This window comes from Electrona antarctica, assembly GCF_951216825.1.
Source record: "Electrona antarctica genome assembly, chromosome: 5".
NCBI lineage: Eukaryota > Metazoa > Chordata > Actinopteri > Myctophiformes > Myctophidae > Electrona > Electrona antarctica.
Window position 1 is genome coordinate 53,963,665 of NC_136810.1, and position 14,220 is coordinate 53,977,884.

The following is a 14,220-nucleotide window of genomic DNA, read 5'->3' on the forward strand; positions in this document are numbered from 1 at the left end:
TTTGTCTAGCTTTTAGTGTATATGTGCAAACACAAACTTTGTCCTAACACAAACATTAAATGCCATTGACAATGAATGGACAATTTTGAGTGTTCGTGTAAACACAAACATTGAAGACAAAGGTGAGGACACAAATTCTGATTGGCCGGAATGAGATGATTTATGAAGATGTACAATGATAAGTGCGCCCCTCATTTCACACAGGTGTGATTATTTCTATACACACACACACACACACACACACACACACACACACACACACACACACACACACACACACACACACACACACACACACACACACACACACACACAGAAATGCTCCCTATATATAGAAATGGGTATGATGTATGATGGTGCACGGGTATGATGTATGATGGTGATGTATGATGTACATGTATGACGTATGATGGTGTATCACCCATTTCTACGCTCTTATCATCATACATCATCAGAGTGTTGGCGATGTCGTGCACACTGGTGGGTGAGGGCGGAGTGAGCATCTCGCTGCCGGACGGCGGTGCGGTCATTCTGGGCAGAGGACCCGAGACCGGCGCCACAGACAAGAAGTGCTCCAGACACCAAGTGAAGCTGGTGGCCTGTTACAAAGACCAGGATGTACTGGTGACACAGCTGGGCCCCAACCCCAGTTCGGTGGGCACCGAGACCCTGGGCAGAGGTCGGTCTGGTAAACTGACCCCGGGAGAGAGCCTGTACCTGGTCAACCGGCAGCACCCGTTCAGCCTGCGCTACCCTGCGCCCAGCTCCAACGGAATGCCCCCCTCCTCCTTTTCCTCGCCCTCTTCATCCCTGAAGACCAGAGACAAGACCAAGGACGACAAGGGCCCTGCTGCGGGGGTCCAAGGACAAAGACCCCCCTCCCCTCCCTCCAGTGTGGGTGGGGTCCAAGCGCAACATCAAGGACTTCTTCTCTGCTTCTCCCAGAAAGTCGTCTAAGCGGCCACCGAGTCCAGAGGGGAGACAGGAGGACGTGAAACGCCAGAGGAGACACCAGAAGGAGTCTGAGGAGGAGGAGGAGAGACTGGTCGAGGAGAAGCTGAGACACTTGCAGGAGATGGCAGAGAAGGTGCTCCAGATGACTGGAGGATTCTGTTTCCAGAGATTCCGCCGAGGCTGGCCAGCGTGCTGAAGAAAGGACACAAGGTGGTGTTCTTCACCAACCAGATGGGGATCGCTCGAGGTAAACTGAGACCAGAGGTCTTCAAGTCTAAAGTCGAAGACATCCTCAACGCTCTGCAACTACCTGTGCAGGTGTTTGTAGCAGCTGGACCAGGCATCTACAGGAAGCCAGTGACGGGCATGTGGGATCACCTGTGTGAGAAGGCTAACGGTGGTGTGTCCGTTGATAACAAACAGAGTTTCTATGTGGGAGACGCAGCGGGTAGACCCGTCAACTGGGCTCCAGGAAAGAAGAAGAAGGACTTCTCCTGCAGTGACAGACTCTTCTCTCTGAACATTGGACTACAGTTCCACACGCCAGAGGAGTACTTCCTGGGCTGGAAGAGTGTCCCCTACTACAGCATGCCAGAATTAGACCCGAGGAAGCTGGACTCCACAGCCAGGCTACATGACCCCCACTCCTCCTCCCCGCTCACCACCACCTCACGCACTGAGGTCATCGTGGCGGTGGGCTTCCCCGCTGCGGGTAAATCCACGTTCTTCCACAGCCACGTCGTTCCACAGGGCTAAGTCTACGTCAACAGGGACGCTCTGGGTTCGTGGCAGAGCTGCGTGTCATCGTGCGAGCGCGCCCTGACGGAGGGCCGCGGCGTTGCCGTCGACAACACCAACCCGGACATGGAATCTCGCAAGCGATACGTGGGCGTGGCGAAGGCAGCAGGAGTTCTGTGTCGCTGTTTCTACTTCTCTGCATCGATGGAGCAGGCCAGACACAACAACAGGTTCCGTGAGATGACGACTCCTTCAGACGCCAAGCATGTCAACGTGAACGACATGATATTCCACAGCTACAAGAAACATTTCGAGGCTCCCGACCTATCGGAGGGCTTCGTCCACTTTGTCCCACGCTTCAAAGACAGCCAATCAGAAGCTCTGTTCGTCAGTTCTCCGAAGGCTGATTGGTCAGCCTGAGCCGGTGTTCTAGTTAGTACACACTAGTTCTCAACAAATGTGGCAAACGGCAAGGCAAAAGAATCTCCAAACAACTTCTCCAATAAAACGGGTTTTACTCCGATTTTCTTGGAGGGGTGCTAGCCCCTCCTATGCCCAGCTTTGTGTGTCTGTGTGTACCACGGAATGTGATGATTTGATTGGCTGAGCACGGAATGTGATGATGTATGATGATAAGAGTGTCCCTCACTTCACACAAGTGTGATTTTTTAAATTGTTGCTGTTTTGATGAATTGAAAATGGAGGATGGAAAGTCCTTATAAGCTATGGGCCAGAGCTAGAGGACCCTTGTGTAAACAAGTCTTTTTCTGGTTTTATCCTCTTATAGCAGTTTTTGTATTGACCTCTACTGTACACATTCTAAATAATTCTAAATAGTTCACAATGTTTGAACTTAAGTTGTATGAAATACTACCTGCCATTAATATAGTGGTTGCAACTGTATTAATTGATTGCTTTAGTGACAGTCCCGTCAGACGTGGGAATTCTGCTCTGGTTTTGGTGAATATTAAGTAGTTCCGGTCATTTTGTGGGGGGCACTGGGCATTACAAATAAATTAATCCACAAAACTAGTGTCATTTGTATTGTTGACCTATTTCTAAAATATTAGCGCAACTTTCATTCAACTTTGACCCCTCTTTCGGCATAGCGATATGGACACAATAAATCACACCCGTGTGAAGTGAGGGGCGCTAATATATTAAAGGGCGCGTTCGGAAATAGCGCACTGAGCGCACTGTGCAATGCAAACTAATAGGCGAGTGCGCAGTGCGCTCCGGTGCGGTATTTCAGAACGTGCCCAAAGTCTTAACTCATAGAATGAGCACTTCTGCATTCCATTGTTACAATTGGAGTCAACGCTAGTGTCGCCACTCTCCTACTAGATTAGATGGCATGGCAAGTATTTCACACAGCTTAAGTTAAAACATTCTGAACTATCCCTTTAAATAGCCGTTGTATGATGGATCTACATTCTACACAGGCACCAAAATACTTGACGCTACCGGTGTTACAAAAAAACCCATGATCCATCGAATTGTGTGCGAGTGCGACTGACTGACTGACTGTTTTATAATAACTCTGTAAATTGTGCACAACATGGAAAGGATGGTGGGGCATAAACTATTGTGTTGGTGTTTAACGTCACACCCGAGTCCCGACTGACCGAGCCAGGCCAGCTGGCCAGGCAGGTATGGCCTGTTATCTGTAATTCTGTATTAAACAAAATCGTTTAAGGACAAAACGGAGTCACCGAACGTGTTAAGCCACCACTTTCGACGTAACACGGGAGGAACCCAGACTCCCCCCGCCCATATTATGACGTCACGCTGGGCTTTGACAGAAGCTGGTGGTGGTGCCCGGAAGAAAAGATGGCGGATCATGAGGAGCAGTTATCCGACGAGGAAAAGGTAAAAGATGCCGATTTTTATCCCCGCGTAGGCGCCGGCGGGCGTTCGGAGACGCGGCGTGTGTGACCGGGGCCTTCGCGCAGCCTTTTCGCCCGGTCCAAAGTGCACGTAAAGCGGACATAAACATGACAAACGGGCCGCGCTCGGTGCCGCCGCTTGCTGCTGCTGCCTGCTCTTATTATTTTTAGCTCAACTTCCGCTCGTTTGCGAATCCTCCCTCGGATCCTTGTACGGTCCGGACTCAAAATAGGAACCGTTGCACCTTAGTTACAAATTAACCTGAGCTAACCTCCATCCCTGTCCCTTTTACCGAGGGAAGAGACCCTATGCATCCCGCTGTAGGGGAGCGCTGGCTGGCTGTGGCTGTCAGCTATAGTGGGGAGCTGCCCTTGTTGTGTTGCCTGGTTGTTGTGAACTGAAGTCACTTCTCTCACACACAGACACAGACTGAGCTGATATAGCTAGAATGGCTAGCTTTGTTTAGCCGCCTACCGCCTGCCACCACCCAATATACCGTACTATTAGCATGCTGCTTAGTTCACACAGATGCACTTTTTTTTATTGCTTGGGAATTGTGTTTTAGTGGCTTTTGGGTCGGTTAATTGCTTAATAATTGGGTGTGATTGTGGTTGGAGAAGGTTTAAAAGCTGCGTAGCAATTGAATCACAACAAAGTAACTTCATCTATTCTAGTGTTGTACAGTCACTACAGCGTTTACATTTGTTGTTCTATTTTATTACTCTCAAAAGGTAAGATGGCATTTTGGCCAGTTCAGTCAACAGTAAAGAGATGTGGTGTATGTTTTTGTCTGATAGAGCTCAACTTTATTAGACTTTTGTCAGGTCAGTGACCAATGGGTGTGGTCTTCTTTCACTTACACACGATATTACCTCACCTCGCAACTGCCCTGCCCCAACCCTGTGTGTGTGTGTGTGTGTGTGTGTGTGTCACTGTGTTAGCCCTGAAACATGACAGTTACAGAGCAAATGTGTAATTAAACGTTCAGATTTCAACTATAAAGCGCTCACCACGGTGCTGGGGATGTTAGAATGTTGCTGGGTCGGCTATTAGCATCCGTGCATTCCGTTGCACGTTTAATAAAAAAAAACGTTTTTATCCAAGCATTCAGGCTATTTATCTCAAACTGGGTGCGTTCGGAAAACTCAAAGTTCCACACCGGGAGCACACTCACCTATTAGTTTGTATTGGCAGTGCGGTAAGTGTGCCTATATCGAACACACCCAGCCTCCCAACCGATAGGGGCGCGTATGCATTTTATTAAACAGGTGGTCCCGGGTTTGATTCCTGCCCTGGCAATGTGTTGAGGTGTCTCTGAGCAAGACACTTGACCCCTAACTGCTGTCACCCTCCACTCAAGTCTGATCCCATCAGTCGGTAGTGCTGTCGCCTCACAGCTAGAAGGTCCTGGGTTCGATTCCCGCTGGGGACGCTGTGGGCACTGGGGGCGTGTTCCCTCCTCCGCGTCATCAGTGCCCATACCCAAGGCGGGGTTGGCGAAAGGGCCTTTCTGTGTGGAGTTTGCATGTTCTCCCCGTGTCCCCTAGGGTAGGTACCCTCACAAAAACATGCCGTAATCCTGGTCTCTAAACTACCTCCCCCTGGCCAGCCGGGGCACCTGATGGAGGGGAAAGGAACTGGTCGGAATAACGTGTTCCTTCCACGCGTTGCGTCCGGCCGGGGAAACTCTCCCCTGTCAGGTGAAAAGAAGCAGCTTGGACTCCTCATGCATAGAAGGAGGCATGAGGTCAGTCCGCTGCCCCCCCAGTTTGGCAGAGGAAGTGTAGCGCCCAGGATTACATTAGATAATTGACACTGGGTGAAAAAAATGGGTTACAAAATTGTGGGATAAAACATTAAAAAAAATCTGATCCCATTTCGGTAAAGCCGAAAACAAAATTCCCCCCTGCAGGATCAGAGTGTCGACATAATAGCCAAGGGCCCTAGAGCTTGTAGTCGACTTGACCTGTCTTCTGTAATGTCACAGGTTTGATCCCCACAACTAGTGAGAGGACAGTCCATCACTCACTCACTAACCACCACGTGTTCTTGAGTGAGACACTGAAACCACCTACCTCCTCACTCACTGCTTCAAATGTCTTCAAATCCCTGCAGTTGCAATGTGTATTTTCAGGTCCACGTCTGCAACGTGGTAGCCGAGAGCAGGCAGGTATTTGTTTTGGTAATTCGTCGGATGAGTTTAAGGCAGCGACATTGAAGACGACGCGTCCCCAACCACTCTTGCTTGGGAATCATGACTAGCTATTATCGTATCAGCATGTGCTTTGAACAGTAGCTTTTGTTGTGTTTACAGACAAGGCTATTATCGTATCAGCATGTGCTTTGAACAGTAGCTTTTGTTGTGTTTACACTGACAAGCTACTTAAGTTGTGCTTATCGGCCTGCCTATAACTGTATGCATGTCAAGGAGAGCCCATCTCGGTCTGAGGGGCAGAAATAAATGTCTTGATTGTCTTCCTTTCAACTTAAAGGTATATTCAGTGATTTGACTTAATTCAAATATCACTTGTTTTTTCTTTTTTTCTGGATAATCCTCCCTACTATAGAGTGTGCTGACCATATAAGGAAATCCTCCCTGTCCCCAGTGAGCCCCTGGGGTCAAAAAACCCTAGTTTCAGTTTTGGTGGCGGGTGGCAAAACCTTCATCCAATCAGGATGAGAGGGGCCTTCCTCCAATCATGATCGAGCTGGGGCGGGCCTTGGTGCACATGCTGTTGGCCTGTTGCACTTCCCCCCACTGTAGAGCGTGCATGTGCACATTTTGTTACCGGTGGCGGACTGGGTGGTTTTCCAAATCACCCAAATCACTGAATGCTCCTTTAAGTGAGCGTCACTGCTACTCGTGCATCTCCAAAACAAGATGAAATCTCACCAGGGGAGTTAGTCAACAAACCGAATCCCTTTTTAATCCGTTAATGATTTAGCAGAGGAGGAAGAGTCTCTCTCCTCCGCCTCGGATAACCAAGCCGTGTCTGTTTCTCTTCCTTCCACTGCCCTTTGGCCTGACCGCTTCCTTCCTGGTTACTGCACACAGTTGGAGAAGAGACAGGGGAGAGAGAGAGAGCAGCATTAGCTAGTCTGTTTGCTGTCATTCAGTAACGGTATGGATCATCTGCTAATGTAACCGTTGGCTGTCTGTGTGCCTGGCTTAGCAGGGCCTTCCACCTCCTCTCCAGCAACTAGGCTGCATGATTGATGTTAGCACAAGCATTAATAATACTTATAATATTCACTGGTTATTAATGTCAGTCGAAGTGTATTTTATCAAACATGTTTTACTGAACTAAGAACATTGTACTAAACGACCTAGGCCTGTTTGAATCAGTGTTGAGAGTCTTAACCCATTTTGGGCGGGAACCCCTTTTGGTGTTAGCATTATGTTATGCTTTAGCTATTGAAAAATAGCAGATCTACAAGCTCATAGCGCGCCACTTGAACTTGTAGGTCTGCTATTTTTGAAAAAAATCGAAGAACGACTGACAGAAACATAGCTTTTCCAGAAAACTGTCAGGATGTAGAAGACATTTTTTGAATCTGATCTCAGGTCAAAATGGGTTAATGTCAGAGTCGAAGTGTATTTTATCAAACATGTTTTACTGAACTAAGAACATTGTACTAAACGACCTAGGCCTGTTTGAATCAGTGTTTAGAGAAGTCTTAAAGCAGCCCTGGGAGTCTTGTCCTACAGTTCCTCTTTTAGACCTGTCATGTCTGGCCTGTCTTTCTGTCAGTCAGTAATGTGAGGATTGGGCTCGGTGAGAATACAATCAGATGAAGAGTCTTATCTATCAGACCAGAGTGGAAGTAGGGTACTTTATGAAGTCGTCTTGTCCATTGATGATACATCTCAGTGTACATGTTACTGGGTTAGATGTTGATGATGGGGCAGCGCAGGTTCAATCACTGTTTCCCTTATGATACAAATGTATCTGTGGTGTGTTTAGACCTATTTGCAAATATGTAATGTAAAGGCAATTACAGGTATGTTGCAAAATCGTTAATCGTTTCCATGTTGAAAAAAGTTTATACATTTTCAAAAAGAATTCTAAACAATTGCGTAAATAGGGATCTACAAGCTTGCAACAACATTGTGACCGATTTCCTGGGGTGAGCTAGCGTTGAGGCCTCTACTCTGTCCCAGTCTGTAGCTGTTGGAGGCAGTGAGTTAAAGGACCACTTCACCACTTTTCAACTTCTCTTCCTATAATAGGTCCTAACTAATGTTCATGATAAAATACCATTTCTTTCTACTCAGTCTGTGTCTCATAGGAAGGCTGTGGGCAGTTCAGAAACCCGTCCACCAGTGACATCATCGATGGTGAATTCAAGCTAATAGAAACGGCAGGCTTTCTTTTCCTGAAAAGTTGCAATGCAAAAGTTGAAGCCATCGTTCTCACGATAATACAAATCGAAATATATTTTAAAACAAATCTTGTTTAAAAAAAAATATGCCTAATGATAATGTCACTGGTGGACGGGTGTCCGAACTGCCCAAAGCTCTCCTATGAGACACAGACTGAGTAGGAACAAATGGTGGTGTTTTATCATGAACATTAGTGAGGACCAATTGTATGAAGATATGTTGAAAAGTGGTGAAGTGGTCCTTTAACACCTTGATGAAGTCAGCCATGCCAAAGCCCTGGCATTTTTTATTTTTTTTAAAGATATTTTTTTGTGTTTTTTGCCTTTTATTGATAGGGCACAGTAATTAGACAGGGAAGGGGGAGAGAGATGGGGAGTGACACGTGGCAAAGGCCGTCGGGCTCGGGAGTCGAACCCGCGGCACGCCGTCCGGCTGGCATGGCAGCCTAGGTGCCCAGACGGTTGCAGCTAACCGTCCGGGCTGCCCTGGCATTTCTAACTTAATAATGCTGTTTTAATTAACGTTAAGATGAACCAGGGCTGTAACCTATTGGGATGACATTTAAGCCAGGAAGGATTAAAGGCTTTCTATGTTCAGTTAGTCCTTGATATTTAGAAATCGTCCGTGCGTGGATGGCAGCATGCATTATGTATAGACAGTCACCTGCACATGGAAGCTTCCTTGCAAAGATTCCAGCTGGCAGCAGTTAAATATGCCTTCTTTATGGCTTTTGATGTAGCGGTGGCTCAGGGGTAGAGTTTCCGGATGGTAACCGCAAGGTCGCCAGTTCGAACCCGGGCTCCCCCAGAGTTAGTGTCGAAGTGTCCTTGAGCAATACACTGAACCCCTAATTGCTCCTGATGTGCTGGTTGGTACCTTGCATGGTTTCCGCTGCCATCAGTGTATGAATGTGTGTGTGAATGGGTGAATGTAATGCACAATCTATGTAAAGCGCCTTGGATAAAGGCGCTATATAAATGCACCATTTACCATTTATTTACCATTTAGTCATTGTGTGTGGGGGACATGAAAGATGTAGACAGAAGTCTTAGGCCTGACCTCGAAATTAAAAAAGAAATCTTCTAAATCCTCCAGTTTTCTGAAATAAATATTATCACGATTTTTCAAAAATAGCAGACCTACAAGCTCGTAGCGCGCCACTCGGTGGCGCGCTATGAGCTTGTAGATCTGCTATTTTTCATTAGCTAAATTATAACAATGTTTAAAACAGCAAAAGGGGTTCCCGCCCAAAATGGCTTATATATGCCTTCTTTATGGCTTTTGATGTAGTCTGTGTGTGTGGGGGACATGAAAGATGTAGACAGAAGTCTGCATGTTAATATTCTGCTACCTGAGCTATTGTCACATGTGCTTTTTTGTGTCCAAACTAGAGATGGACTGGAAAAGTATCTTGTTTCTTGCAGTTTTGGAGACGGTCAGGGATTGTGAAGGGCTAGAAACGAGTACAGTCAGACTATTAACGGTGACATTCAGCTACATTGGTGTTTATTTACTAGTGAAGAATGTGAGTCCAGACTCCAGAGGAATGAAAAGTCTTGTCTGTACACGTCCACTGTTTGTTATGTCACTGATGGAGAGAGAAGGAATGAACTGAACACCTCAGTGGTGTTAACTAAGGTCCCTTTTACACGTTTCCATAGAAAACAGTCAAATAAAATATCAGATGTGCCTTCCACTTAGATGGCAACAGTGGTATCGGGGGTTAAAGGCGTAGTGAAACGGAAATGGTGGATATTTTATTTTTAAGTTTCAGACGGTTTCAAGTTGAAACACAGCTATGAAGTTTCTGAACCAATCAGAGCGTTGCATCCCTTCAGGGGATGGGACGGTATCTAGGGACGGTAGCTATGCTACGCAGGACAGCATGGAGTGTTTGTTTACAAGTCAGATAGTCGGCCAGCTTTACCAGTTTACTCTTATGTGGCTCATTTCTACCCTATAATGTTTTCAGATGCATATTTTAGCGTGATGATTAAGTTGAAACCGAGTACACTGTCTGGATGTTATCTTGAATGGGAATAAAAACGGAAGATTTCTGTAATCAGTAGCAGCTGTGCAGCCTGTGCTGGACGGATGCGGAGATATGGGGAATTAAACGGGTGAGCTTCATTTTTATTGGCTGATATGTGGGCCTCGACACGTCATCACGCAGCACGTTTTCGTTTTCAGGAAGTAATAAAACATATATATTTTTGGCATCCATTGTTAGGTATGCCCATATGATGACCACGGATATGGTCTAAAAGTTTCACTACACCTTTAAAAATGGAACAAAGTGAAAACTCCTTCCAGAGTGGAAATCTTTGAAAACGCTCCGGTTCGGGTGCAGTACTAAAGTTCCGACCAGTCATTGGTCCGACAACGACAACCTACCTCAAACCCTAACCTAACCATAACCGCAAGCACGGAGCAGTGCATGTTCGCCATCCTTAACGCATGTTTGCCAACCTTAATCTGGTCGCCAACCTTAACGCATGTTCGCCAAACGTAATCTGGTCGTTTTCCGCATGTCGGGCGAATGACTCGTCGGAAAAGCGCACGGACCCCTCCGGTTCCCGTCTTCATCTAAACTGACAAAACGTTGAATCCGCAAAATGTGTGACATCATGGCTCACGTCGGTTCATGTCGCTTATGTTTTATTACATTGGTGGTGCCGCCCCGTAGGCCATATTTGGAGTTCCTAGGATGAGCAAGCGCTCCCTCGCACCGGTCTTCCTACGAATAAAAAATGTGTAGCGATCCTCTGCGGTGTAAAAGTGGCCTAAGTGTACAAAAAATCTCTTCCCCCTCAAAACCATGCATCATGTCATGTGAGAGATCCAAGCTCCTGTGCCCTGTACATTAGTTTAGTATGAGTGGTGGGGCACACATACGGACATATCGAGCAAAATTATATTATTATCTGATTGACTTTCATACCACTTAAATGGTATGGTATAAGTCGATTTTCTCCAGATAGGGTAAATTGCCGATCACCGATCGAGAGACATCGGTGCATCCCTAACGGTATGCGGTACAAATGTGACGCAAAGCTCAGCCAATCGGGCCAGTGAAGCAGTAGCTGACGCATCGGGTGGCTGTGGTGCTCTCGCTGTGGCTTCCTGAAACACACACAATCGGCTCCTTGGTCTTCTTATTGACGACGTTGAGAGCAAGGTACTTGTACTAATCTACTGGCAACGCTGTATCAGTGTTCTGACATGATCCCTGTAGGGCTGTCTCATTGTTGTTGGTACAGAGGGAAGCACAAACCTCGCAGTTGGGGTAAATGTGTCCGAACAAAGGTGTGTGTGTGTGTGTGTGTGTGGGGGGGGGGGTGGCTACCATCTATGCACTTGCTGATAAAACCTGTGACCGTATCCGAGAGATCTCGTTGACTGGACGAAAGGAACGAAAAAATGAAATAAAACCCCTGCAAAAACCCACTTGCCCGTTTGAGAAGCCAGAAACATACTTTTGAGTGGTGCAACCACTCCAAGGACCACAATGTCCGTGTTAACCTATGTGTTAACCTATGTTTGTGTGTGACTATGAGTACAAGTAGGGGCGCTGTTGTGCCAGAATCGGAGAGAGAGAGATAGTGCTGCACTGTTGCCTGCTAATGAGAGAGGGAGGGGGGAGGGGAGTTGCACCACTCAGTTCACACGGGTGTGATTTTTGTACTTGCAAAAAAGTTGCATCGGGCTCTCTGTCTCCTCACATTTTGTCTTCAGTCACATTTATCACACTCCCTAGCCTAGAGCCTAGAATTTAATGACTTTAGACTGATGACTGAAGATGGCACCATCTTCTACCACCCAGCAACAGACCCCCCCCGCCCACACACGTGTCACAGACACACACACCCAAACACCTCCCGTTATCTGTCTGGTATATTGAGATGGAGAGATGCCTTGGGGCTGTGGGGGGGGGGGGGGTGGACGGTGGACGGCAGATTATTACCTTAGCTTCTCATCTTTTCAGTGCGGCCTCTCCAATTCTCCTTCACTGGCTGGGGAGCTGCAGTGTGGCGATAAGCCCAGACTGTGTGTGTGTGAGTGTGTGTGTGAGTGTGTGTGCACGCGCCGGCAGGTATCTGGAGTGTACCCACACTACCAGGGGTCTCGCTTGCTCACTCTTTGTGTTCATATAGTCCGTGCATGTGTGTAATTCAATTCAAAGGCACAAGAAAACATACATTGGTAAAAACGTGTTAGTCAATGTTAGTCAATGCCTAGATGAAATTAGTCTACTAATGGTTCATGTTTCATGGCTTCATGGTTACTCTGAACTGAATTTTAGTAGTCATCAAATTACTCCCAAAAAGTAGTCGACTAGTTACGCGAGATATATTTCTTTCATCCAATGACTATGATGAATTCTTGTCAAAAACGTCTCGAATACAATCGGGTCTAATGTGGGTGGGACAGTCACAAACCTGGGGTTGTAGGGTAGGTGAAATGGAATCATGGATTGGCTCTGAGAGTCTATTTACGAATGAGCTGTCATCTGATTGGACAAAACCCCTAGCAAACTTGTCAGAGGAATCTTGTGCCTGTTGTGTTCACGGTCTGTTTGTGATTCATCCCATTTTGGGCGGGAACCCCTTTATGTTATGCTTTAGCTATTGAAAAATAGCAGATCTACAAGCTCATAGCGCGCCACCGAGTGGCGCGCTACGAGCTTGTAGGTCTGCTATTTTTGAAAAATCGAAGAACGACTGACATAGAAACATAGCTTTTTCAGAAAACTGTCAGGATGTAGAAGAAAACTGTCAGGATGTAGAAGACATTTTTAGAATCTGATCTCAGGTCAGAATGGGTTATACTAGTTACACCAATAACGCAATTTACAAGGCGTTGCACGGCACGCAGATAGAACGCAACCACCAAATATTAATCTAGCAGGAAAATTGTTCAAGCATGCCTATGTATGTTCAACAACACCAAACGGCACTGATATAGTATAATGCACTGTGATTATAATAATATAAACTTCTGAAAGAATATATATTCAAAGATTTTTGCCGCATTTTCACAATTAAAAAAAAATAGCAGACCTACAAGCTCGTAGCGCGCTCTAGCGCGCTATGAGCTTGTAGATCTGCTATTTTTCAATAGCTAAAGTATAACATAATGCTTAGTTAAAACACCAAGGGGTTCCCGCCCAGAATGGGTTAATGTATCACGCACTGTAATGTTTTCAATAATAAAAGTAATTTTTGATATAATCTTCTAATGGCAAATATTTCACAACCATTTCACATAAATGTGTTGTGTGACCTTAATACTATTTTTCTTTTTACTCACTCAGTCGAGTGTCTGCCCTTACTAGAACCCTGTGTGGGGCTGCTCTCTTAGTCACAATTTCCGCTGAATTTCTCACTAATGTTCATGATAAAACACCACCATTTTTTCCTACTCAGTCTGTGTCTCATAGGAGGGCTTTGGGCAGTTCGGACACCCGTCCACCAATTTTTTTTTAAACAAGATTTGTTTTAAAATATATTTAGATTTTTATTATCGTGAGAACGATGGCTTCAACTTTTGCATTGCAACTTTTCAGGAAAAGAAAGCCTGCCGTTTCTATTAGCTTGGATTCACCATCGATGATGTCACTGGTGGACGGGTTTCTGAACTGCCCACAGCCTTCCTATGAGACACAGACTGAGTAGGAAAAAATCGTGGTATTTTATCATGAACATTAGTTAGGACCAATTATAGGAAGAGAAGTTGAAAAGTGGTGAAGTGGCCCTTTAACTGTTTCATTTCTCAGTTAATTTCTGACCACTTGTCCCGCCCGCATGCAAAATGGAAGGGCTGTTAAGTCCCGCATAATCCTGCAATATTTCCATTGGGACACAAAAAGAATGATTGATAGATAAGGCCATTACAGCACCACGGACAGCGACATAGTTTGCTTTACTGCTTATGACCGTAGGTCATGCAATTGATGCTTCATACTGGTTGGGAACAACGTTTTGTATTAAACAACGTTCTCCTCTGCATTTAGTCAAGGGTAATTACCATACATGCTTCAGGTGCTTTATATCAGCATTATTGCAGGGCGTTGCAGGATTTTGCAAGGTTTTCTTTTGGGACCGTCGCAGGTATTCAAAAAAACACCCCCTCCGGCAACGCATTTACAGAACATTTATTACTAGCAAAGCCACAGCAAAAACAACTCTGTAATGACGGCAAAGGTGTCTCCGAGATGGATATGCAGCGACATATGGCCCCTGCTTTATAAAACGATA

General features: G+C 45.9%; 1 protein-coding gene and 1 pseudogene across 2 annotated transcripts in view; both read left to right on the plus strand.

The window, feature by feature from the left end:
• Window positions 1–465: 465 nt before the first annotated feature.
• LOC306924046 (bifunctional polynucleotide phosphatase/kinase-like) lies at window positions 466–2,099 on the plus strand (annotated as a pseudogene). Its single transcript has 2 exons — window positions 466–1,020; window positions 1,083–2,099. The product of its transcript is annotated as a bifunctional polynucleotide phosphatase/kinase-like (transcript).
• Window positions 2,100–3,462: 1,363 nt separating this feature from the next.
• LOC306923834 (F-actin-capping protein subunit alpha-2) overlaps window positions 3,463–14,220 on the plus strand; it is a 45,949-nt gene continuing 35,191 nt past the window's right edge. The window contains exon 1 of the mRNA XM_079502176.1: window positions 3,463–3,561. Within this exon, the coding sequence (XP_079358302.1) occupies window positions 3,523–3,561 (39 nt within the window). The 5' untranslated portion in view covers window positions 3,463–3,522. The remainder of the gene's footprint in view (window positions 3,562–14,220) is intronic.